The sequence below is a fragment of the Salvelinus fontinalis genome, chromosome 15 (assembly GCF_029448725.1).
Source record: "Salvelinus fontinalis isolate EN_2023a chromosome 15, ASM2944872v1, whole genome shotgun sequence".
Lineage (NCBI taxonomy): Eukaryota > Metazoa > Chordata > Actinopteri > Salmoniformes > Salmonidae > Salvelinus > Salvelinus fontinalis.
This window is the reverse complement of record NC_074679.1, coordinates 18,776,430-18,804,230: the sequence shown is the minus strand read 5'-3', so window position 1 is coordinate 18,804,230 and position 27,801 is coordinate 18,776,430. Positions and strand designations below refer to the sequence as shown.

The window sequence follows — 27,801 nt, the reverse complement described above, 5'->3', positions numbered from 1 at the left end:
TAGTGAAATACATTGCTGAAATATGCCCCTCATGCTGAACTTACATCCACTTTGAAACAAGTGTTTTTACATGTGCTGTGGTACAGGTTAACTCTATGTGTTCTCCAGGCTTCCTATTTGATAATACGCTCAATATGTACAGGCTAACTGTCTGTTGAACTAAAGTGTCAGTCCTACTGTCTCTGTGTTCTCCTCCGAGACTGCTGGGCCTTTCTGACCCCCTGTTCCCTGTCTGAGGTGTCAGTCCTACTGTCTCTTTGTTCTCCTCCCCAGACTGCTGCTCCTATCTGACCCCTGTTCCCTGTCTGAGGTGTCAGTCCTACTGTCTCTGTGTTCTCCTCCCAGACTGCTGCTCCTTTCTGACCCCCTGTTCCCTGTCTGAGGTGTCAGTCCTACTGTCTCTGTGTTCTCCTCCCCAGACTGCTGCTCCTATCTGACCCCCTGTTCCCTGTCTGAGGTGTCAGTCCTACTGTCTCTGTGTTCTCCTCCGAGACTGCTGCTCCTTTCTGACCCCCTGTTCCCTGTCTGAGGTGTCAGTCCTACTGTCTCTGTGTTCTCCTCCCAGACTGCTGCTCCTTTCTGACCCCCTGTTCCTTGTGATTCTCTGTGTTGTAGAATGAACTTATCAAAGGCCCAGGTTAATAGCGAAGATAAGTACGGCAAATGTGGCAGCGCCTGGAGAATGCAACAGACGTACGACCTCGACGCCACTCACATGCGTGACGCACATGCACTTTATAACCCAAGGTAAGAGAGGAAACATCCTCACACACACACACACACACACACACTACATCAAAAGCCAATTCAAAGTACTGTTGTCTTTTCCATGTCTCAATGTCGTAGGTTGTGAAGATAAAATGTGTTGTTTTTGTTAGTGTGTGGGTGTGTGTGTGTGATGTCTACGTCTTTGTCTCCTCCATAATTGACCATTCATCCAGTGTGCTGTACAGCTCCCACTACTACTATAATCCTTCTGTAGGTTTAGATTACAGTGATAAAGGGTATGGGCTGCGTTCAGAAGGGAACACCGTTGTAGAATGTTTTTATAATGTTCAGTACCTTTCCCCCACCTGAATGCTCCCCAGGTCTGTGAGCAGGTTAGTCGGAGTACACACAGTACATGACGCTAAGTTGTGTTGACACTTTAATGGCTAGCTAGCTAGTTGTTGTGTACAAGGGTTACTGGGCTGGCTGCTGTTTAGTGTGTAACCCTCTCACCAGGCTCAAATGTGACTTTCACGATATTACTTTACTTAGAATATCTTAACAGCATGGGATATTAGGTGAGAAGGACATCTCCAATAAGAATCCCTATTGTAAACTATCTAGGATGATGACAAACTAGGGGATTCACTTCTGTTACGGCAGCCTTCCCTCTCTTCACTAGAAGAGAGAGTGTAGCAGGGATCGGACCAACACGCAGCGTAGCCAGTGCTCAACATGTTTAATAACACTAATAAACAGTGAACACTTAACAAATAACAAAATAACAAAATGTGGCAAACCGATAACAGACCTGTCTGGTGCTGAACACAAACACAGAGACAGGAAACAACCACCCACAATCCCCAACACAAAACAAGCCACCTATATATGATTCTCAATCAGGGACAACGATTGACAGCTGCCTCTGATTGAGAACCATATTAGGCTGGACACAGAAACAGACGAACTAGACACACAACATAGAATTCCCACCCAGCTCACGTCCTGACCAACACTAAACAAGCAAAACACATAAGAACTCTGGTCAGGACGTTACAACTTCAGATAGAATGATTATAGATTTTTGTAATTATATAAGGATATGCTTCCCCATGCATTAAATGAAACTGAAACAGTAAATGACTCCACCAACGCAACAGACATATGGTTCAAGATGTATATTATCACATTTTCAATGTACCACATCAAAAGAAAGAAATAATAAACCCCCTATGATTTTTCACAACACATGTCCAAATGAATTGCAAGCTTGGTTAAACCCATTGGTGCGCGTTGGAGCTCCCCCCCAAGAAATGACGACACACATAAAGTCCCAAACCCGTTGTGGTTACTCACTACTCGTAGATATTTCCTCAGCGAAGTATAGCAGTTCCATGCAGGTGTCCTCACAAGATGCACAGTATCAATGCAGACAGTACTCCTTAGCAGCAACAGATATCCCATGGTAACATGAACTCATTAATCTTCCACAAGCAATTCTCTCCAGTTCTCGCATGACGCTTGGCTAACCTCAAGCTGTCAAATACCTCCACGATGAAACGGTAGCTTCAATCTCTACTAAGTCTTTCTTAACAAAATAATAATAACTCTCTTCTAAAATAAAATCAATATTTCCCTTCAAAACTCAGTAGATTTGGGTTTTGTTGAACTTTTATCGTCTTCTTTTATAGTTTCTTTCTTCAACGTCTCTCCCTCTTTCTTCAACGTCTCTCCCTCTTTCTTCAACGTCTCTCCCTCTTTCTTCAACGTCTCTCCCTCTTTCTTCAACGTCCCTCCCTTTTTCTTCAACGTCCCTCCCTCTTTCTTCAACGTCTCTCCCTCTTTCTTCAACGTCTCTCCCTCTTTCTTCAACGTCTCTCCCTCTTTCTTCAACGTCTCTCACTCTTTCTTCAACGTCTCTCCCTCTTTCTTCAACGTCTCTCCCTCTTTCTTCAACGTCTCTCCCTCTTTCCTCAACGTCTCTCCCTCTTTCTTCAACGTCCCTCCCTCTTTCTTCAACGTCCCTCCCTCTTTCTTCAACGTCTCTCCCTCTTTCTTCAACGTCCCTCCCTCTTTCTTCAACGTCCCTCCCTTTTTCTTCAACGTCTCTCCCTCTTTCTTCAACGTCCCTCCCTCTTTCTTCAACGTCCCTCCCTTTTTCTTCAACGTCTCTCCCTCTTTCTTCAACGTCCCTCCCTCTTTCTTCAACGTCCCTCCCTCTTTCTTCAACGTCTCTCCCTCTTTCTTCAACGTCTCTCCCTCTTTCTTCAACGTCCCTCCCTTTTTCTTCAACGTCTCTCCCTCTTTCTTCAACGTCTCTCCCTCTTTCCTCAACGTCTCTCCCTCTTTCTTCAACGTCCCTCCCTTTTTCTTCAACGTCTCTCCCTCTTTCTTCAACGTCCCTCCCTTTTTCTTCAACGTCTCTCCCTCTTTCTTCAACGTCTCTCTCTCTTTCTTCAACGTCTCTCCCTCTTTCTTCAACGTCTCTCCCTCTTTCTTCAACGTCTCTCCCTCTTTCTTCAACGTCTCTCCCTCTTTCTTCAACGTCTCTCCCTCTTTCTTCAACGTCTCTTTCCCAGGCCTCCTGTTAACCAGGTCAACTCTCCCATTGGCCTCAGCTTAACAAGCTACCTTATTGGTCAAAACATAAAAGTAAACCAACCTATTCCACTTGTACTTTAAAGAAATATTCCTTCAAAAGAAATGCATTAATGACATAACAATTCAGGAGCATTCAATCACCTTTTAAATCTAATACCAAACAATTATAACAAATACACACTATACTTGGTTCTAACAAGGGTATTACAAGTGGTTACTTTGTTATTGTGTTGTTTTGTTTCCCTGGTGGCAGTGAGCATCTGAAAACATGTTTGTTGCTTGTTCACCATTGTGATGATTTTAAATGCTTTGCTTTGGCTTACGTCTGAAGGTTCATTAAAAGCGTCTCTGTGTTGTTTCAGCAGTGGTGGTATATTTGTTATTTGGGGTTTGTTTTAGTGTTTAGTAATTGGCTGTGGGTGTATTTAAAATGTGTTGAATTGTGGTTGTGTTTATAATGTGGTTAGGGTTACTGTTTGGGCCTGTTTCCTTTGATGCTGTGTCTGACTGCTTCAATGAACATGTCAGTGACCATGTAGAAAGAGGGAGGGAGACTGAGAGATAAGGAGAGTAGTCAAGACAGAGAAATAGTGTGTAACAGTGAAAAAAAGAGGAGAAAGAACGTAGAAAGAGGTAAAATGAAAAAGGGGTATTGGGTTTGTATAGAGAGGTGGAGCAGAGACTGATACAGAAGAGAAACAGATAGACAAGAGGGGATAGAGAGAGAGAGAGGGGGATAGAGGATAGAGGTGGCGAGAGGGGGTTAGAGATAGAGAGAAGGGGGTTAGAGGTAGAGAGAAGGGGGATTGAGATAGAGAGAGGGGGATAGAGATAGAGAGAGGGGGATAGAGATAGAGAGAGGGGGATAGAGCTAGAGAGAGGGGGATAGAGGTGGCGAGAGGGGGTTAGAGATAGAGAGAAGGGGGTTAGAGGTAGAGAGAGGGGGATAGAGGTAGAGAGAGGGGGATAGAGATAGAGAGAGGGGGATAGAGATAGAGAGAGGGGGATAGAGGTAGAGAGAGGGGTTAGAGGTAGAGAGAGGGGAATAGAGAGAGGGGGATAGAGGTAGAGAGAGGGGGATAGAGGTAGAGAGAGGGGGATAGAGATAGAGAGAGGGGGATAGAGGTAGAGAGAGGGGGATAGAGGTAGAGAGAGTGGGTTAGAGGTAGAGAGAGGGGGTTAAAGATAGAGAGATGGGGATAGAGCTAGAGAGAGGGGGATAGAGGTAGAGAGAGGGGGATAGAGATAGAGACAGAGGGATAGAGATAGAGAGAGGAGGTTAGAGGTAGAGCGAGGGGGATAGAGCTAGAGAGAGGGGGATAGAGGTAGAGAGAGGGGATAGAGGTAGAGAGAGGGGGTTAGAGATAGAGAGAGGGGGATAGAGCTAGAGAGAAGGGGGTTAGAGGTAGAGAGGGGGATAGAGGTAGAGAAAGGGGGATAGAGATAGAGAGAACGGGATAGAGCTAGAGAGAGGGGGATAGAGGTAGAGAGAAGGGGGATAGAGGTAGCGAGAGGGGGATAGAGGTAGAGAGAGGGGGTTAGAGGTAGAGCGAGGGGGATAGAGGTAGGGGGTTAGAGGTAGAGTGAGGGGGATAGAGTTAGAGTGAGGGGGATAGAGGTAGAGAGAGGGGGATAGAGATAGAGAGAGGGGGATAGAGGTAGAGAATGGGGGATAGAGGTAGAGAGAGGGGGATAGAGGTAGAGAATGGGGGTTAGAGGTAGAGAGAGGGGGATAGAGGTAGCGAGAGGGGGATAGAGGTAGCGAGAGGGGGATAGAGGTAGAGAGAGGTAGAGAGAGGATAGAGGTAGAGAGAGAGGAAAGAGGTAGAGAGAGGGGGATAGAGGGTACAGAGAGGGGGAGAGGTAGAGAGAATGGGATAGAGGTAAAGAGAAGGGGATAGAGGTAAAGAGAGGGGGATAGAGGATAGAGGTAGAGAGAGGGGAAAGAGGTAAAGAGAGGGGGATAGAGGATAGAGGTAGAGAGAGGGGAAAGAGGTAAAGAGAGGGGGATAGAGGATAGAGGTAGAGAGAGGGGAAAGAGGTAGAGGTAGAGAGGAAAGCTCTGCCAAGCTCAGGACACTCTGGGTCGGTCAGCCGGATGCCTGAATTATTCAAACTGCCACACAATATGAAGTGACGGATCAGAGAGAGAGAGAGGAAGGGAAAGAGGTGAAAGAGGGAGGGATGAAAGACGTGGGTAGATTGAGTATAGAGGTAGAAGTCAAGATATTAATACAGATTTTAACTCAAATGTGTGTGACTGCATGCTTTCCAGCATGTTTTTGTGTGTGACAGCGTGTGTGTGTGTGTGTGTGTGTGTGTGTGTGTGTGTGTGTGTGTGTGTGTGTGTGTGTGTGTGTGTGTGTGTGTGTGTGTGTGTGTGTGTGTGTGTGTGTGTGTGTGTGTGTGACTGGGATGGGGGTGATAGGAGGTGCTTGTCCTCCAGATGTACGGTGTTAGTGGTTGGCAGATTAAATGTAGATGTAGGGTGTTAGTGGTTGGTAGATTAAATGTAGATGTAGGGTGTTAGTGGTTGGCAGATTAAATGTAGATGTTCCTTTGTTAGTGCTTGGCAGATTAAATGTAGATGTATGGTGTTAGGTAGATTAAATGTAGATGTATGGTGTTAGTGCTTGGTAGATTAAATGTAGATGTAGGGTGTTAGTGCTTGGCAGATTAAATGTAGATGTACGGTGTTAGTGGTTGGCAGATTAAATGTAGATGTACGGTGTTAGTGGTTGGCAGATTAAATGTAGATGTACGGTGTTAGTGGTTGGCAGATTAAATGTAAATGTACGGTGGTTGGCAGATTAAATGTAGATGTATGGTGTTAGTGTTGGGTAGATTAAATGTAGATGTACGGTGTTAGTGGTTGGTAGATTAAATGTAGATGTACGGTGGTTGGCAGATTAAATGTAGATGTAGGGTGTTAGTGTTTGGCAGATTAAATGTAAATGTACGGTGGTTGGCAGATTAAATGTAGATGTACGGTGTTAGTGTTGGGTAGATTAAATGTAGATGTACGGTGTTAGTGGTTGGCAGATTAAATGTAGATGTACGGTGTTAGTGTTGGGTAGATTAAATGTAGATGTACGGTGTTAGTGGTTGGCAGATTAAATGTAGATGTACGGTGTTAGTGTTGGGTAGATTAAATGTAGATGTACGGTGTTAGTGGTTGGCAGATTAAATGTAGATGTACGGTGGTTGGCAGATTAAATGTAGATGTACGGTGTTAGTGGTTGGCAGATTAAATGTAGATGTACGGTGTTAGTGGTTGGTAGATTACATGTAGATGTACGGTGTTAGTGGTTGGTAGATTACATGTAGATGTACGGTGTTAGTGGTTGGTAGATTACATGTAGATGTACGGTGTTAGTGGTTGGTAGATTACATGTAGATGTACGGTGTTAGTGCTTGGTAGATTAAATGTAGATGTACGGTGTTAGTGGTTGGTAGATTACATGTAGATATACGGTGTTAGTGGTTGGTAGATTACATGTAGATGTATGCAGATCATCATTGGCATCATGAGTCACTGACTTTTAGCTGGATTTACTGCCTGCTGTAAAATACAGCCAGAAGTTAGCCCACCACGCTACACACACGCCTCCCACACTGATAGGGCCTCAGTGTTTGTGTGTATGTTTATGTGTGTGGGTGTATTTATATTTTAGTTAAAAAATAAAATATTCTGTGCTTTTGCATGGTTTGGGAGTTGATTAGAATTGTGTGTGAGTTCTGAAATCAAGAAATGTACAAAATTAACATTCTGTGGCGAGTACAGAAACGTTTTCATTTATAAATATTATCCAGTTCATGGATCTGATCGTTCTCTTCACTCCTCTAATTAGAGATACTTTAAAATATCTTTGTGACTTAATTTCCTGTGTCTTCATGAGCACTCCTGTAAAGGTGTGTCACTGTCACATGAATGAGTGACTGGTCATGGTACCGATCAGGCCCTTCATTGTCAACTCTGTATATTTTTAGGAGTGTAAGCGAACCGTTTTGTTTCATGTTTAAACATAGCTCGTTCTGTGTGTGTGTGTGTGTGTGTGTGTGTGTGTGTGTGTGTGTGTGTGTGTGTGTGTGTGTGTGTGTGTGTGTGTGTGTGTGTGTGTGTGTGTGTGTGTGTGTGTGTGTGTGTGTGTGTGTGTGTGTGTGTGTGTGTGTGTGTGTGTGTGTGTGTGTGAACCTTGCTACTTTCCCTATCCCTTGGGCCTTGTGTTTCAGGCAGAGCCATGGCTAAACATCTTTGCTACCCGGACATTTCTCACAACATGTCTTGCCTGGCATGTTCCCTCTGGCATGTTCCCCCTGGCATGTTCCCCCTGGCATGTTCCCTCTGGCATGTTCCCCCTGGCATGTTCCCTCTGGCATGTTCCCTCTGGCATGTTCCCCTGGCATGTTCTCTCTGGCATGTTCCCCCTGGCATGTTCCCCCTGGCATGTTCCCCCTGGCATGTTTCCCCTGGCATGTTCCCTCTGGCATGTTCCCTCTGGCATGTTCCCTCTGGCATGTTCCCTCTGGCATGTTCCCCCTGGCATGTTTCCCCTGGCATGTTCCCTCTGGCATGTTCCCTCTGGGGTATTTAACCTGCTTTATATAATGCCTTGTGTACAGTAGATATTGTGCCTGACTGAATACGCCTAAGTGTGGGTATTGACTGGATATTGACTGGGTATTGACTGGGTATTGACTGGGTATTGACTGGGTATTGACTGGGTGTGACTGGGTGTGACTGGGTATTGACTGGGTATTGACTGGATATTGACTGGGTGTGACTGGATATTGACTGGGTATTGACTGGGTATTGACTGGGTGTGACTGGGTGTGACTGGGTATTGACTGGATATTGACTGGGTGTGACTGGATATTGACTGGGTATTGACTGGGTATTGACTGGGTATTGACTGGGTATTGACTGGATATTGACTGGGTATTGACTGGGTATTGACTGGGTATTGACTGGGTATTGACTGGATATTGACTGGATATTGACTGGATATTGACTGGGTATTGACTGGGTATTGACTGGGTATTGGCTGGGTATTGACTGGGTATTGACTGGGTATTGACTGGGTATTGACTGGGTATTGACTGGGTATTGACTGGGTATTGACTGGGTATTGACTGGGTATTGACTGGATATTGACTGGGTATTGACTGGGTGTGACTGGATATTGACTGGGTATTGACTGGGTGTGACTGGATATTGACTGGATATTGACTGGGTATTGACTGGGTATTGACTGGGTATTGACTGGGTATTGACTGGGTATTGAATGGGTATTGACTGGATATTGATTGGATATTGACTGGATATTGACTGGGTATTGACTGGGTATTGACTGGGTATTGACTGGGTATTGACTGGGTGTGACTGGATATTGACTGGATATTGACTGGGTATTGACTGGATATTGACTGGGTATTGACTGGGTATTGACTGGGTATTGACTGGATATTGACTGATATTGACTGGATATTGACTGGGTATTGACTGGATATTGACTGGGTATTGACTGGGTATTGACTGGGTATTGACTGGATATTGACTGGGTGTGACTGGATATTGACTGGGTATTGACTGGGTATTGACTGGGTATTGACTGGGTATTGACTGGGTGTGACTGGGTATTGACTGGGTATTGACTGGATATTGACTGGGTATTGACTGGGTATTGACTGGGTATTGACTGGGTATTGACTGGATATTGACTCGATATTGACTGGGTATTGACTGGATATTGACTGAGTATTGACTGGATATTGACTGGGTATTGACTGGGTATTGACTGGGTATTGACTGGGTGTGACTGGGTATTGACTGGGTATTGACTGGGTGTGACTGGGTATTGACTGGGTATTGACTGGATATTGACTGGGTATTGACTGGGTGTGACTGGGTATTGACTGGGTATTGACTGGGTATTGACTGGGTGTGACTGGGTATTGACTGGGTATTGACTGGATATTGACTGGGTATTGACTGGGTATTGACTGGATATTGACTGGATATTGACTGGGTATTGACTGGATATTGACTGGGTATTGACTGGGTATTGACTGGGTATTGACTGGGTATTGACTGGGTATTGACTGGGTGTGACTGGATATTGACTGGATATTGACTGGGTATTGACTGGGTATTGACTGGATATTGACTGGGTATTGACTGGGTGTGACTGGATATTGACTGGATATTGACTGGGTATTGACTGGGTATTGACTGGATATTGACTGGGTATTGACTGGATATTGACTGGGTATTGACTGGATATTGACTGGATATTGACTGGGTATTGACTGGGTGTGACTGGGTATTGACTGGGTATTGACTGGGTATTGACTGGGTATTGACTGGATATTGACTGGGTATTGACTGGGTATTGACTGGATACTGTTTGGTTTATGCAAAGACCGTTAAAGGGGGTGTGTTTGTTTGACTGTGGCCCAGGGCTCACAGTCTTAGGCCAATTGGACTTAGTCTGGGTCAAACCTATTAGAGACAATTGGCATGCCGCTGTCACACAGACCCTAAACCAATCACAGAAAGCACGTTACTGGCACATGGAGACGGCCGCTGTATGTGTGTGTGTGTGTGTGTGTGTGTGTGTGTGTGTGTGTGTGTGTGTGTGTGTGTGTGTGTGTGTGTGTGTGTGTGTGTGTGTGTGTGTGTGTGTGTGTGTGTGTGTGTGTGTGTGTGTGTGTGTGTGTGTGTCTGTATGTCTGTATGTCTGTGGGTCTGTCTGTGTCTGTCAGACACACAGACAGACACGTACAAACACACGTATACATGCAGTTATGGCACTGGTACACAGGCTAGGGATGTTGTGCTTACACCAACACTCAGAGACCGGCCAGCAGGACGATACACACAGACTATAGGAAGACACACCCTTAGTAACAAACAGATTAAAGTATGGCATTTAACAGAGGGATAGATAGGTTTAGAGGAAGGACTGAGAGGGGAGGGTAGCAAGGTAAGGAATGAGATGAGATAATATGGTGTTTAGATGGAGAGAGAAGTTCTCTGGTGGCGTCTCCTTACTCAGTGTTAGTTCCACAGCCCTTCCACACACACACACGCACGCACACACATTCCACTGATTAAGCTTAGTCCCCTCTTGAGGCCACCTTTTATTTATACCATCAAATGGTTGAAAATGATTATTTGTCATGGGAATGGCTCGTTAGTGTAAATTCATCCATCTCTAATAAACTAGATGGCTTTAACACAGATGGGCCGCAAATAGATTTGTGGCTCGGGGTGTGTGTGACTGTGTGTGTGTGTGTGTGCGTGTGTGTGTGAGAGGACAATGGTGATTGGATTGTGGGTTTACAGCGTATGATTAGCAAAGCAGAATGCTCATCAGGAAAGAACAGAGAGAGAGAGCTTTACATCTCTGTCAGTCTCAACCCTCCTCACCTCTCCTCACCCATCTTCACCCCTCATCACCCATCCTCACCACTTCTTACCCTCTGTCACCTGTTCTCCTGTCATCTTCACCCTTGCCTCGCCACACGTCGTCACATTCGAGTCCCCCCATTCTACCTCACCTCATACATCTTACCCCTCTTCACCTGTTGGAAAAAGGGTGGACTCTTGTTTTTTTAACTGTAGTTTGTGTTACTCTGATTGAATTTAAGAAAAAGCTGATGGGACATTGTTTTCGCTGCATAACATTTAGCAGTTGTTCCTTTTCAGGTATAGAAGAAGTGACTGCTAAATGCTAACTCCCGTTCATATGAGCTGGTAGCATAGCTAGCATACAGAAATCTGTGGTGGTAGTCCAAGTCGTTTTTTAACCGCAATGCAGTTGATTGGTGACGATGACATGAACATGTATTGGGATTGACATCAGTGGAGGCTCCTTAGAGAAGGAGGCAATTTGAACATGAAAAGTTATTAATAAACATATTAGGCACATTTGGGCAGTCTTGATACAAAATTTTGAACCGTAATGCAATGGTTCAATGGATCAATCTAAAACTTTGCACATACACTGATGCCATATAGTGGCCAAAATCTAAATTGTACCTGGGCTGTAATAATACATTATGGCCTTTCTTTTGCATTTCGATGGTACTAAAACATATAAAAGAACAGTTGCTTTTTTCTTTGTATTATCTTTTACCAGATCTATTGTGTTTATATTCTACTACATTCCTTTCACATTTCCATAAACGTCAAAGTGTTACCTTTCAAATGGTACCAAGAATATGCATATCCTTGCTTCAGGGCCTGAGCTACAGGTAGTTAGATTTGGATATGTCATTTTAGGAGAAAACTAAAAAAAGGGGCTAATCCTTAAGAGGATTTATTAAGTAACCACATTATGGGCCTGTTACAATGATAATAATAATATACACAAATCATGACAATTTGAAGCGTGTCCACTTCGTTAGATCAAATGTGTTGAATGTGGCCAATCTGTTCAATGGAAAGTCTGTTAGGAATCCCTTTGGCCCGGCAGTCTAGGTGGGTGGTAACGAGACCCGTAACATAACTCATGCAAAGTAGAATAGTGAAAACGTAACAGTGAGAACGAAAAACCACAGACAACTAAATTACCGTCAAACACGCATGGTTTATTTGCTAAACACCCGGTAATGGGGGGCAGGAAAAGGGGCTGAGCTGGACCCAAGGAAAGAAACAAATATCCAAAAACACCCCTAAGCTAGACTAGCCTACTTCAATACAGCTAACTAACTAACCAAAATACAGTGGGTGGTCCGCCCAGTTCTAACTAGTGTTCTTAAACAAAGTATTCCTATGGGTAGTGTATGCCCATGGGCGACTTGTCTTGGTACCCCATTTGCCAACCATCAAACAAACAGTCAAACACCATAACAAAACAATATTCACAGGATAATGGACAAAGTGACATGTAGTTGCTAAACCAAACAAGAGATCTACAGAGAGAGAGAGATTGAAACACAGAGAGATCGAGCTCTAGTGAAAACAACTGACTGGGTTTTTAAACCAAGGGAAAGGGGATCTGATTGGGTAATGGAAACAGGAGGAGGTGTGTCTTCTGATTGATGACTGATTGGTGACTGATTGGGGAATGATTTTTTCCACCTGTGAGGGGAGAAGGAGAGAAAAGAAATACACATACAGGATACACACACATAGGATACCTGTGTCCGTAACAGTCTGTGTTCCATTGACTCCTCTACTCCATCTATGGGGATCTTTCCACCATGTGTTTCCATTGACTCCTCTACTCCATCTATGGGGATCTTTCCACCATGTGTTTCCATTGACTCCTCTACTCCATCTATGGGGATCTTTCCACCATGTGTTCCATTGACTCCTCTACTCCATCTATGGGGATCTTTCCACCATGTGTTCCATTGACTCCTCTACTCCATCTATGGGGATCTTTCCACCATGTGTTCCATTGACTCCTCTACTCCATCTATGGGGATCTTTCCACCATGTGTTCCATTGACTCCTCTACTCCATCTATGGGGATCTTTCCACCATGTGTTCCAATGACTCCTCTACTCCATCTATGGGGATCTTTCCACCATGTGTTCCATTGACTCCTCTACTCCATCTATGGGGATCTTTCCACCATGTGTTCCATTGACTCCTCTACTCCATCTATGGGGATCTTTCCACCATGTGTTCCATTGACTCCTCTACTCCATCTATGGGGATCTTTCCACCATGTGTTCCATTGACTCCTCTACTCCATCTATGGGGATCTTTCCACCATGTGTTTCCATTGACTCCTCTACTCCATCTATGGGGATCTTTCCACCATGTGTTTCCATTGACTCCTCTACTCCATCTATGGGGATCTTTCCACCATGTGTTTCCATTGACTCCTCTACTCCATCTATGGGGATCTTTCCACCATGTGTTTCCATTGACTCCTCTACTCCATCTATGGGGATCTTTCCACCATGTGTTCCATTGACTCCTCTACTCCATCTATGGGGATCTTTCCACCATGTGTTCCATTGACTCCTCTACTCCATCTATGGGGATCTTTCCACCATGTGTTTCCATTGACTCCTCTACTCCATCTATGGGGATCTTTCCACCATGTGTTCCATTGACTCCTCTACTCCATCTATGGGGATCTTTCCACCATGTGTTTCCATTGACTCCTCTACTCCATCTATGGGGATCTTTCCACCATGTGTTCCATTGACTCCTCTACTCCATCTATGGGGATCTTTCCACCATGTGTTCCATTGACTCCTCTACTCCATCTATGGGGATCTTTCCACCATGTGTTCCATTGACTCCTCTACTCCATCTATGGGGATCTTTCCACCATGTGTTCCATTGACTCCTCTACTCCATCTATGGGGATCTTTCCACCATGTGTTCCATTGACTCCTCTACTCCATCTATGGGGATCTTTCCACCATGTGTTTCCATTGACTCCTCTACTCCATCTATGGGGATCTTTCCACCATGTGTTCCATTGACTCCTCTACTCCATCTATGGGGATCTTTCCACCATGTGTTCCATTGACTCCTCTACTCCATCTATGGGGATCTTTCCACCATGTGTTTCCATTGCAGTTCCATTGTTTGGGTCGAGTTCCATTGACCTCTTTACCACATCTATACTCTGCTGTGTGGGATGAATGTATTTAGTATAACAATGACAAATATGTAGTTACAGTCACATTCACATAAACACACATACCACGGACAGTGTGAAAGATGCATTTATGAAGACAGATAGTGTAAAAGAAAGAGAGAGAAGGAGAAAGTGAGAGAGGTAGAAAGTGGAAGGGAAAGAGTAAAGGTAGAACGGGAGACAGACAGACAGACAGACAGACAGACAGACAGACAGACAGACAGACAGACAGACAGCGAGAGAGAGGCAGAGTGGGCATTACAGGGTAAACCTGATTATGGTGGAATGTGAATTAGATTTGGTAGCAGATGGTGGCGTTAAGGGTGTAAGATGCTTTGCAAGCGTAGCGAGGGGAAGTGGGAGGGGAAGCGGGAGGGAGGGAGACGGGGGCTAGCGGGAGCAGCTTGCACCGTTTCCTCTCGTCTTGATAGACGGGTATAAATCACGACAATCCTGTCCTGACAGCCAATTTCCCCAATCTGATCTGGTTAAAGAGGCTGCCTGCCAGGGCACGCTCCGCTCTGCTTCTCACCCCAAACAACCGCCCCACCACCCCACCGCCCCAATGCCCCACTGCCCCAACGTCCCGCCGCCACAATGCCCCGCCGCCCCATTGCTCCGCCGCCCCACCGCCCCATCGCCCCACCACCCCACCGCCCCAATGCCCCACTGCCCCAACGTCCCGCCGCCACAATGCCCCGCCGCCCCAATGCTCCGCCGCCCCACCGCCCCATCGCCCCATCGCCCCAACGCTCCGCCTCCCCACCGCCCCATCGCCCCACCGCCCCATCGCCCCAATGCTCCGCCGCCCCACCGCCCCATCGCCCCACCGCCCCATCGCCCCACCGCCCCATCGCCCCAACGCTCCGCCTCCCCACCGCCCCATCGCCCCACCACCCCATCGCCCCAATGCTCCGCCGCCCCACCGCCCCATTGCCCCACCGCCCCATCGCGCCAACGCTCCGCCTCCCCTCCGCCCCATCGCCCCAACGACCAAACGACAGACACAACCAACGCCATCTTATTGCCTGCACACTCACCTTTCCTTCCCTCCTCTCTTTTCTACCCTTCTCTTCTCTACCCCTCTCTCCCTCCATCCTATCCTCTCTTTTCTACCCTTCTCTTCTTTAGCCCTCTCTCCCTCCATCCTATCCTCTCATTTATACCCTTCTCTTCTCTACCCCTCTCTCCCTCCATCCTATCCTCTCATTTATACCCTTCTCTTCTCTACCCCTCTCTCCCTCCATCCTATCCTCTCATTTCACATCTCATAACCCGGTCATATTTATGAGAGTAAAATCCTCTTTTATCATTTGTTTAATAAGATGTGTGTTTTAATCTGGACAAGTTTTTTCAGCAATTTCATTTGATCCCACGTCTGGTTCATCCTTATTTGAGCGTGTGTGTGTGTGTGTTAAACAGATGAGCGCTTTCGCTCTGACAGCGGAGTCATGTAGTTTAGGAGTATTGCTGCTTATTGAAAAACAGCCAAGCTTATTTACCCTGAACCCATCCCGGCACGACAGTGTGTGTCAGGGTGTGTGTGTGTGTGTGTCAGTGAATGTTTTGAGGGGTCTCTGCACCCCAAATGCTCCCAGATAACACTGCTTATCCACTCACACACCAGACCACGGCTACAAACAAAGCAAGCACTGCACACTTTTCATTGAGTGTTTCAATAAAGGAATATGTTGCTTTCTATACAGACAGAACTGAGAGAATAGTGATCATTCTTTTGTCCTTCATTTTTCATTGATGAGTTTCATCTTGTCTTGTATGGTGTTGTGTTGAGTGGGTAAGGGCTGCTCTTACAGCTCTGTTCTCTCTCTCTCTTCAACCTCATAGTTTCACTTTCGGGATTTCCTTAATTGGGTGAACATTGATTTTTGAGGTTTGTGGTTACAGGGTTAAAACAGAACAAACACACAGACACACACAGACACACACACTTACGTGGTAGAGACAGTGTATGGCAGAAGCACACTTATCAGTACCTGCTCTGTAGTAAAATGACCTAAATCATCTGAGAGAGATAGAGCCAGTGACTGTCATACACAGAATAGGCAGTAACACACACACACACACACACACACACACATAGCTACACACACACACACACACATACCAACATACACACAGAGACAGAGCCATATCTTTTGAGGATCGGCCCACCTTGACAGGCCTGTCTTCAGTGAACAAGACCATGCTTCTCTCATATCTGGTCCCATTACACACACACACCCACCTGTTCAACAACATCACCTCAGCTGAAATAACTACACCACATCTATCATTCACATTGACATTCGTGTTGTAGTGGAATGACACCATTTTTCCTAAGTAGGTATATTAATTCTAGGAATATGATACCAAAATAATTGATATATTTATTGATATTTGTTACAGATAAATCATAATAATTTCATATTATGTATTTTCAGAATTAACAATGATTTCAGGAGTGTTATTTGTTTAGAAATGAAATAGAATTGTATTTCTTATGAGAACTGGATGTAGTGGAGGTGTAATAGCTAGGAAGGGACAGGATGTGTTTATATAAATAACATAATGGTAAATCAATAGTGTTATATAAATGGCCACAGCTGGAGTTGTACCCTGGTGGTAATCCTTGTTTGATCTAAAACAGGTTAGGAACCACAGGCCTCCGACGTGTGTCACAATCATTACCGTCCCCTCTGCTAGCCTGTCCTACCTAGCGCTTTAACAGTATATGTGGCATTTTTTCCGGTCCCCTCTGTTAGCTTGTCTAGTGTAGCGTGAGCCTCGAAGAGACGGCTTTACGGCCGTGCGGCCCATTGGCCAAATGTGTTTTTGCCATTATCACATTGATTGCATGTAATCAGTGGGTTTATTCTGCAGCCGATAGAGTGAATGACTACTTTCCCAGCCTGTAATGTTATAACAATTGATCTTCCTGCCTCGCCGGGAGACGATTTACATCCGCTGGCTCTCCTTTTATTATGTAGTAATCCTCCTCCGATAGAAACAACTGTAATCATCCACCCACCAGTATACACACCCACATGCACGCAGGCACACACACACACACACACACACCAGGCCCAGCGAGGAACCAGAGGCCATTTACACATAATTCACCAGAACAGGAAGCCAGTGTTTCTTACCCATAATTCTTCAGAAGAGCAAACTTCTCCCTTCGATTGATGTTCAGAGGTAACAAACTGACTGTGGTTCAATGCCGCTAAAGAACCAGCAGAATCAGGATGGTAGCGGAAAGAAGGAGACAAAAAGTAATTGAGTTTTGTGATGACATCCTCCTATTCGTGTAACTATAAAAATGTAAATGCATTGCCTGTCTTTATTTCGTTGGCCCTATCTAGATAGAGTTTTTTGCTTATTGGACTTTGATTCCTTATCTGTGTGGAGAGGAGACACAATGCATGGCTCTGATGAAATGATTTCTACCTATAGAAATATAGAACAAGATTAAGACAAAAGGAGAGAGAAAAACGAAAACAGTGGGGAAAAATATAGAGAAAGAAACAAGCAGAGGAGAGGAGAGACATGTAAACAGTGAGATAGAGAGTGGTAGGTGTATTGTGCCCCCCCTCGGTGACTCCCTCTTATACGATGATTGCATGTTTGTCCTAGCAGCTGTCAGAACAGTGAATCAGTGGTCCTGTCCTAATGACACCTTGTCATGGCAGAGTGGTCCACCAACATCACCACACACACACACACACACCACTACTGGTCTCCTGTTGATTTCACCACGCCTCGCTTCAGCAAGCCCAGAAAAAAGACAGAGATGAAGAGAAAATGACAGAGAGAGCAGAGGAAAAAAGGAGGGTATGAAAGTGGGTAATCTGTTTGTTTTGTGTACCCCTCGGAGGGGTAACCTTTAGTAAAAGGCAGGTAGACGGAGGTGTTGAATATATGATGTCGAAGTGAGAAATGGCGTCTTTTTGTCTATTGATGGAGATTGTTTGTGCTGTATATCTGATGTGTGTTAAACGGAGACGCGTCAGGCTGAGTATCAGGGGGCTGGTTAGGCCTTTGTTGTTGCACGGAGATATGAAAGTGTTGTGATCTGCTGATGATTAAATATCTATTTATCGTTGATTTTAACACAGCGGCCTTCTGGCTTTGAACTGAGCTGAACACAGAGGGAGGTTTCACCGTGCCAAAGAAACACAAACAAAGAAAATAATATTTCACCTGTCACTCAAATATAAAATATATATTTTTTATCAGTATTTATTTGTTGTTTGCTTAGCTTCCTGATAGTTTCTTTATCTCTCTATTTCAATGTCCCTTTTTTCTCTCTTGTTCACTCTCTGTTCTCTCGCTCTGTTTCTCTCCTCTCTTTCGTCAAAACATCATCATCACGGACAGCAAGTCGTTAATTTGTCTCCAACGCTTTATTAATGTGTCCATCCAACAGCACCTTGCGCACACACACACGCACACGCACACACGCACACACACACGGCACGCATGCACACACATGGCACGCGTGCACACACACGCACACACACGGCACGCATGCACACACACACACGGCACGCATGCACACACACGCACACACACGGCACGCATGCACACACACGCACACACACGGCACGCATGCACACACACGCATACACACGGCACGCATGCACACACACACACGCGGCACGCATGCACACACACACACACGGCACGCATGCACACACACACACGGCACGCATGCACACACACGCACACACACGGCACGCATGCACACACACACACACACACACACGGCACGCATGCACACACACGCTCACACAATACCTGGCACCCAGATAAAAACTGACTTGAGCATGTGCTGCTGATACATTTGCCTCAGATCAATTTGTTTAATGATAATGTCTCTTACATGACTGTCTTCTAATATGACTGTGTCTAATATGACTGTGTCTAACATGACTGTCTTTTAACATGACTGTCTTTTAACATGACTGTCATCTAATGTGACTGCCTCTAGTAGGACTGTCTTCTAATATGACTGTGTCTAATATGACTGTCTTCTAATATGACTTCAATCTAATATGACTGTGTCTAATATGACTGTGTTTAACATGACTGTCTTTTAACATGACTGTCTTTTAACATGACTGTCATCTAATGTGACTGCCTCTAGTAGGACTGTCTTCTAATATGACTGTGTCTAATATGACTGTCTTCTAATATGACTGTGTCTAATATGACTGTCTTCTAATATGACTGTCTTCTAATATGACTGTCTTCTAATATGACTGTGTCTAATATGACTGTGTCTAACATGACTGTCATCTAATGTGACTGCCTTCTAATATGACTGTGTCTAATATGACTGTGTTTAATATGACTGTCTTTTAACATGACTGTCATCTAATGTGACTGCCTTCTAATATGACTGTCTTCTAATATGACTGTGTCTAACATGACTGTCTTTTAACATGACTGTCTTTTAACATGACTGTCATCTAATGTGACTGCCTCTAGTAGGACTGTCTTCTAATATGACTGTGTCTAATATGACTGTGTCTAATATGACTTCAATCTAATATGACTGTCTCTAATATGACTGTCTTCTAATATGACTGTCTTCTAATATGACTGTCTTTTAACACGACTGTGTCTAATATGACTGTGTCTAATATGACTGTCTTTTTACATGAGTGTGTCTAATATGACTGTGTCTAATATGACTGTCTTCTAATATGACTGTGTCTAATATGACTGTCTTCTAATATGACTGTCTTCTAATATGACTGCAATCTCTCTGTGCTCATGAAGATGGAATATTAAGAATTACACAGATGTCTGCCCCTTCACTCTTGGCAACATAAAGAGACAGGCACGTTGAGTGGTCTTTAATTTACTGCAGTGGGCTAAATCAGGGTCACACAGTGTTTCTTGGTAGACTTAAACAAATCTACTTTGAAACAAAAGTATAGTACCATGTTAAATATAGAGTTGAAATGTATTCCATTTTGAGTTTGTGTCCCAAAATTACACTTTACATACATCACAGAAGACTGAAATATAACAAAACCATTTTTTTCTTAATAATGTATTTTTTAATGAAAATATGAGTAACATCTCTCTCTCTCTCTGTCTCCCTGTCTCTCTGTCTCTCTGTCTCCCTGTCTCTCTGTCTCTCTCTGTCTCTCTCTGTCTCTCTCTGTCTCTGTCTCTGTCTCTGTCTCTGTCTCTGTCTCTGTCTCTGTCTCTGTCTCTCTCTCTCTCTCTCTCTCTCTCTCTCTCTCTCTCTCTCTCTCTCTCTCTCTCTCTCTCTCTCTCTGTCTCTCTCTCTCTCTCTCTGTCTCTCTCTCTCTCTGTCTCTATGTTTCTCTGTCTCTCTCTGTCTCTCTGTTTCTCTGTCTCTCTCTGTCTCTCTCTCTCTCTCTCTCTCTGTCTCTCTCTGTCTCTCTCTCTCTCTGTCTCTCTCTCTCTCTCTCTCCCTGTGATTTCTTAATCTTCTCTCTCACTCAGTACTACACATGTCCTTTTATTTCCTGACAGTTATTGTTCCCATTAATAAGCAGCAACTAAATCTGAGCTCTTCTCACTCTTAAACTCTCCTCTTATTGGCCCTCCTAGGGATTGGGGCTGCCTTGCGTTCCCGAAAACAGACACAATAATTTCCTCTCAAATGGTCTCTTCTCTGTCAAAAAGGCTTTCCTTTCTTCTAAAATATAGAGCCGAGAATCCCATCCCTCTCGCAGCTAATGGGAATTTTATTGCGTCTAATTTTAGATTAAAGTGGGGCTTGGAATAAAAGCCACCATCTGACAATTGAGTTTCTACATAGTTGTGAATATTACAGCCTGTTGTAGACCTGAGGAGAGAGAGGGGGAAGAGAGATGTTAAAGATACTTCTGGTTAATAACTTCTTGTTTCAGAGTTATGAAGGGGAGTTATTTGTGCCTCTGGGAAAACCTAAGGGTTGTGTTGTCAATCGACACCAAGAAGTCTAAATCTTTCTAAACAGTTCCTGAAGTGTTTTCCAAAAAGTTGCTGTTTTTATCAGTTCTCTTCTTGCTGTCTCTTACGGTTGAGCAGCTGTATGTACGTGACTAATAATCATTTGGTGAGTACTTACATATTTTCTATATTTACCGTACCAGTCAAAAGTTTAGACACACCTACTCATTTAAGGGTTTTTCTACATTGTAGAATAATAGTGAAGAAATGAAAACTATGAAAAAACATATATGGAATCATGTAAAAGTGTTAAAAAAATCTAAATATATTTTATATTTGAGATTCTTCAAAGTAGCCAACCTTTGCCTTGATGACAGCTTTGAACACTCTTGGCATTCTCTCAACTCTTGGCATTTATTTGGGCTGCAATTTCTGAGGCTGGTAACTCTAATGAACTAATCCTCTGCAGCAGAGGTAACTCTGGGTCTTCCTTTCCTGTGGTGGTCCTCATGAGAGCCAGTTTCATCAGGGCGCTTGGTGGTTTTTGCGAATGCACTTGAAGAAACTTTCAAAGTTGTTGAAATGTTCCGGATTGACTGACCTTCATGTCTTAAAGTAACAATGGACTGTTGTTTCTCTTTGCTTATTTGAGCTGTTCTTGCCATACTCGGGTCTCCAGCTCGCGGAGCGGTCCACGGCTCTGCATCTCAGTCCTGGAGACATCACTACAGACACCCTGGTTTGAATCCAGGCTGTATCACAACTGGCCGTGATTGGGAGTCCCATAAGGCGGCGCACAATTGGCCCAGCATCATCCGAGTTTGGCCGGTGTAGGCCGTCCTTGTAAATAAGAATTTGTTCTTAACTGACTTGCCTAGTTAAAGAAAAAATTATAATAATATTAATATGGACTTGGTCTGTTACCAAATAGGGCTATCTTCTGTATACCCCGCTACCTTGTCACAACACAACTGAATGGCTCAAACGCATTAAGAAGGAAAGAAAGTCACACCTGTTAATTGAAATGCATTCCAGGTCACTACCTCATTAAGCTAGATGAAAGAATGCCAAGAGGCAAAGGGTGGCTACTTTGAAGAATCTTATGTCTTCACTATTATTCTTCAATGTATATACTTCCCTTGAACGAATAGGTGTGTCCAAACATTTGACTGGTACTGTAAAAGTGTGTATTACAGTTTTTTACAGTCACTTTGGCACTAATTTCAGAACCTTGCGGTCATTTTTTCAAAACTCCAGACACAAAGTCACTTGTAACACAGGCTGTACAATGTTCAAAACATTGCATTGTTCATTCAGATCTTAAAAGACCTTGCACCCGCAGAATCAATGATTTAAATAACTAATGTATCATGAAATACCATAGGAACATTAATTTAGATCATCCACACACAAGATACCGATAGCTTCACTGTGTAGTTGTTCGTACAATCATTAAATATTGTAGTACAAAATATGTGATATATGTTTCATTATGGCACTACACGTACATACATCACTGTAAAAGGACTAGTAGAGAGAATACTACAGACACAGTGGAATCATTGAACAAAATCAACAAAATCACAACATAGGCTTCTTTGAATCAAAGCAAAAATAATTATCTACAAAAAAAGAAACAAACTACAGTAAAACATCAACTGCAGTGCTCCTCACCTGGCTTACTGTAAAAACCAAAACAAAGCTTTGATTACTGTACTTCTATATTTCAATCAACCCTGTCAGGATTTGGCCACAGGTTCTCATCTACTTGGATGTTTTCCTTAGCCGAACATCTTGGGAAGAATCTTCGGGCATGGCGAATCCAGGCCTGACACTGGTCTGCCGTGATGTCATTGCATGCGTCATCCATGGCCTGGAGAAGGGTGGCTTGTTCGTGAGGGCGCCTATCATATACCTTCCACCTCCATGTGGAGAAAAATTCCTCAATCGGGTTTTAGGAAAGGAGAGTATGGGGGTAAGTACAGGGTGGTAAATTGTGGTTGGGCCTGAAACCATGCTTGCACCATTTGAGCATGGTGGAACCTGACATTATCCCACACAATGACATAGGTGTCGCCATCAGCTCTACAGACCTGATTTAGATCATCAAGGAAGGTTACAAAGAGACCTGCATTATATGATCCAATATGAGGTATGCGTCCCACCACAACATCTTCCAATATAGCCGCACACATGGTGATGTTGGCCCCACGTTGTCCAGGTGCTTGGATGGTTGCCCGCTGGCCAATGAAATTCTGACCTCTCCTCCTTGTCTTGGCCAGGTGGAAGCATGCCTCATCCAAAAAGAGGAATTTGTGATGGTTTTCGTCAGTATCCAGCTCCATCACCCTCTAAAATTACATTTTGGAAAGAGAATGACTGATTATAATGATGGAACATTTTTGGGGAATATTGAAAATGAACATACCTGAACATACCTGAACATACTCAGTCCTCAGTTGCTTCACTCTGTCTGCATTTCTTTCAAAAGGCACACGGTATAGCTGTTCTAGAGACACCTGCTGCCTTTTCAGCGTGCGTGTAATAGTCGGCAAACTTATGGCTTCCACATTGTTGAACATGTCCTCATTGTCCAAGATGTTCTGTGGAATTTCTGTAAGGTGAATATCATTTCTGTCCCGAGCCAAATTGACCACAGCCCGACCTTGTTGGTCAGTCAGAATTTTGCCTCTGCCTCCCCTATGTGGCCTAGTCTCAATTCTGTAGGGACAATTACAGTAAGAACACATTTAGTAACATCACCTACTCTGGGGTACACATCGGCATACAGTATACAGTCATTTGACAATTGAGAGTAGCCTAATGTTTAGTGCATGCTGAAGACTTACCGGTTCTCATTGTGGAAAGTTCTGATGATTGAGGCCCCGGTTGATCTTCTGAGGTTTGATTGAATCATTGTAGCTGCCTCAGTCATTGTCATGATTTACGACATGGTCTTACAACTATTGCTTGGGTTCCATTGGACACTCTTTGCTGTTGCTGCCGCTGTCTTGGTCCGTGTCCTCTACCACGTTCCCCCACACCTCTCAAACGAGGTCCACGACTACTGCTCAGAAGAGGTGCTTGTCCCCTGCCATTCCTTTGATCACCATGTCTTTCTCCTCCCACTGCTTGACCTCTATTGTGACCTGGATCACCTGCCAGCTCCATGTTATCACTATGTTGATGTAGGTGGATACCACTCATTTCAATATATACTCGTACCACAATGTGAAATCAATCATCAGTAATGACTTGGCAGTATTGGAAAAAAAATGACAAGGGCCTTGCATACATACACTCACCGGCCACTTTATTAGGTACACCTGTGTGAGCCTACTCCTTCGAACAGCGAATCATGTGGCTGCCTGCAACTCAATATATAGAGTATATAGAGTAGAGAACTTTAGATGTTGTTCCACCAAACATTAGAACGGACAAGATGAGTAATCTAAGCAACTTTGACAGTGGTATGATTGTTGATGCCACACATGGGGATTCCAGCAACTCAGAAACAGCTGCCTTCCTGGGATTTTTACGCACTACAGTCTCTAGAGTTTACAGAGAATGGTGCGATAAACAAAACACATTCAGTGAGCGGCAGTTCTGTGGGCCAAAACACCTTGCTAATGAGAGAGGTCAGAGGAGAATGTCCAGAATCATTCAAACAGAAAGGCCACAAATGCTCAAATAACAGCCGTTTAAAACAGTGGTGTGCAGAAGGGTATCTCTTAATGTACAACACTGTGAACACTGTGCCACTAAATAGGTTGATGCTATTGAACAGGTGATTGGAAGGGGTGGAAGTAAAGTACTTTCCTTCAGATTCCTCATCTCTTAGTGTGTGTGTTGTCTCTGATATGTGTTTTGTGTGTGTTTAGTATATCTGTGCATGGCCTTTCTTGTGCGCATATGTCTGTTTTTCTGTGTGTGTGTGTGTGTGTGTGTGTGTGTGTGTGTGTGTGTGTGTGTGTGTGTGTGCGTGCGTGCGTGCTCTCGCGCGCGTGTGTGTGTTCTTTGCTGTTTGCTGTGAGTGGCTGTCTCAGGCATGATTGAGCAGCGCTGTGCCTCCTTCCTGATTACTCTCATGTAGAACAAGTTGCTATTGACTAGAGAGTGACTGATGGCTGTAGGCTAGAGACGCTTCTACAGGCCTCCCTCAACACACACACACATACACACACACACACACTCTCTGTCTTTCTCATACACATTCTAGGTGTTTTATTTTGACTATTTTCTGAGAATAATCAAGTAGTTAGATTTAGTATGATGTCACTATAAAAAGACAACTATTTTGCAAAGTATTTGGTAAGATGTTAACATGTTGTCAAGCTTTCTATTACGATTAACTCACCTATGACAACATGTTCTCCACTCTCTCCTCCCTCCCAACCTCCCTACCTCAATTCCTTTCACCCACCCTCCATCTCTCCCTCCCTCCTTTCCCCTCTAACTCCCTCCCTCCTCCCTCTCTCTCTCTTCTACCTCCCTCCATCTCTACCTCCCTCCCCTCTACCTCCCTCCCCCTCTACCTCCCTCCATCCAGGCACCTGTGCAGAATGTCCAGCAAAGAGCGCCACCTAGAGTCCAGCTGCCCGTCCTACATTAAGACAGAGCCCTCCAGCCCCGCCTCCCTGGCAGACAGCATTAACCACCACAGCCCCGGGGGCTCCAGCGACGCCAGTGGCTCCTACAGCTCTACCATGAACGGCCACCAGAACGGCCTGGACTCCCCCACCCTGTACGGGCCTGGGGCCGGCCCCCTGGGCCCTGCTGGGGCCTCCAAGCGCTACGAAGACTGCTCCAGCACCATCGGGGAGGACTCGCAGATCAAGTGCGAGTACATGTTGAACTCCATGCCCAAGCGGCTGTGCCTAGTGTGTGGCGACGTCGCCTCGGGCTACCACTACGGTGTGGCCTCCTGCGAGGCCTGCAAGGCCTTCTTCAAGAGGACCATCCAAGGTTGGCTTTCACGTTCCCTCTGCTTAGGGTTACGGGTTACGGGTCAGAGGTTAGGGGTTAGCGATCAGACCTGTGTGTTTTGTTATTTTAGGCTGTCCTGTCCATAGATGATCAACAGAGAGTAGTCCCTAGCCCCATACTGCAACACACATATCCCCTGCTCATGTTTTATTTAACTAGGCACATTCTTATTTAGAATGGCAGCCTACCAGGGAACAGTGGGTTAACTGTCTTGTTTGGGGGCAGAATGGTAGTTTTTGACCTTGTCAGCTCGGGGATTCCATCCAACAACCTTTTGTTACCGGCCCAAAGCTCTAAGGACGAGGCTACCTGCCACTTATAGCTAGTAAACCAGTTTCAATAGGACATTTCCAGTGTTTATAACATGCACGGAGCGATTAAACAATGTGCTATAAGTTTTTCTGATCTGATTGTTTGGGTTCCAAGAGGAATCAATGGTCAGACACAGGCCAGAGATTATGATTAGAGGTTAGATGTTAGGGTCATGGGTCAGTCGTTAAACAGCTTTCAGTGGCTTTAATAAAGATAGGAGATGAATGGATGAATGTATACCTACACTCATCCTTACTGAATCACTTCTGATGAGATGCTTAGATTATGGAATTTACTAAGATAAGGTTATAGATCAATGGGACTGATGGTATCAGTAAACATGATTTCTGAATGAAGTGTGTGAATCTGAGTGACAGTGACACTGCATCGGTATTTATGAGGGAGTGTATTCTACTCATTTTATTTATTTTGTGCAGCATCATTTTTCTATTGGATAAATATCTTAGATAGAGGATGAAGCAGTATAGATATGTGTGTTTATATTGAAACAGGATGACAGACGTGGAAGTGAATCATCATAGAGCATTTCACTGAATGTAATATTGTGCTTGGCCCTGACACAAGCCAATCCTCCAATGGACAGATGTGTGTGCGTGTGTGTGCGTGTGTGTGGGTGTGTTGGCCCTAGCATGGGTCCGGCCTCCTCTGGGCAGTGGTAGACATATTGGTATGTTTCAAGCCATTAGCCAATAAAACTGCAGGTAATCACCACAGCCTCTCCAGCTGGACACCACTATAGCAACCTGGCTGGAAGGAGGGAGGGAGAGAGAGAGATACGAAAGGGGGAGGGAAAGAGATGGAGGCAGGCATAGAAAGGGGGGAGGACAGGAGGAGGGATCTGTCTGGTCTGCCACAGGGGACAGGAGAAAGAGGGCAGGGGAGGGACGTGTCTAGTCTGTCAGAGGGGACAGGCATAGAGAGGGCAGGGTAGGTAGGGATGGAACTATACTCCCCCAACCTGCTGTGTTGGGAAGGTGTGAATTTTAGTGTGTGTGTGTGTGTGTTTTGTGGTAGCGTGTAGGAAGCGACACTCGGAGGCTCTGGCAGCTGGTGTTGTCGTGGCACCTGTCCAGTGCCACCTGACATCCTGCATCTTTCACTCCCTTATTGGAGGGAGGGAGAGAGAGAAAGAGAGAGGAAGGGGTGCGAGAGAGGGGGAGAGAAAGAGAGAGAGAAAGGGTAGCAGAGGGAGAGAGAGAAAGAGATAGGGAGAGAGAGAAAGAGAGAGAGAGAGAGAGAGAGAGAGAAAGGGAAATGGGAAATTATGAAATGGAGGAGCAATATACAATCACCGGACAGTTTATTAGGTACATCATCCCATCCCAAATGGATCGCTCCTACAGTCAAGTGGCCGTGGCTTGTTATATAAAGCAGACAGACATCGATGCATTCATCTGAGCGAGGTATGATCATTGATGCTAGTCACTCCGGATCCAGTATCTCAGAAACAGCCTCCTGGGCTTTTCATACACGACAGTGTCTAGGGTTTACAGAGAATGATGCGACAAACAAAAAACATCCAGTCAGCGGCTGTCCTGTGGGAGAAAACAGCTCGTTGATGAGAGAGGTCGAATGTGAACGGCATCTCAGAACGCACAACTCGTCTGCCCTTGTCACAGATGGGCTATTGCATCAGACGTACACA

The 27,801-nt window shown here is 44.7% G+C and overlaps 1 protein-coding gene across 4 annotated transcripts in view; it reads left to right on the top strand.

Annotated features, from left to right (window-relative positions):
- The window catches only part of LOC129811501 (estrogen-related receptor gamma), a 302,840-nt gene that overhangs the window by 155,225 nt on the left and 119,814 nt on the right, over positions 1-27,801 (top strand). For all 4 annotated transcript variants that reach the window (XM_055862862.1, XM_055862861.1, XM_055862860.1 and 1 more), the window contains exons 2-3: positions 616-747; positions 25,387-25,802. In XM_055862862.1, the coding sequence (XP_055718837.1) occupies positions 617-747; positions 25,387-25,802 (547 nt within the window). In that variant the 5' untranslated portion in view covers position 616. The remainder of the gene's footprint in view (positions 1-615; positions 748-25,386; positions 25,803-27,801) is intronic.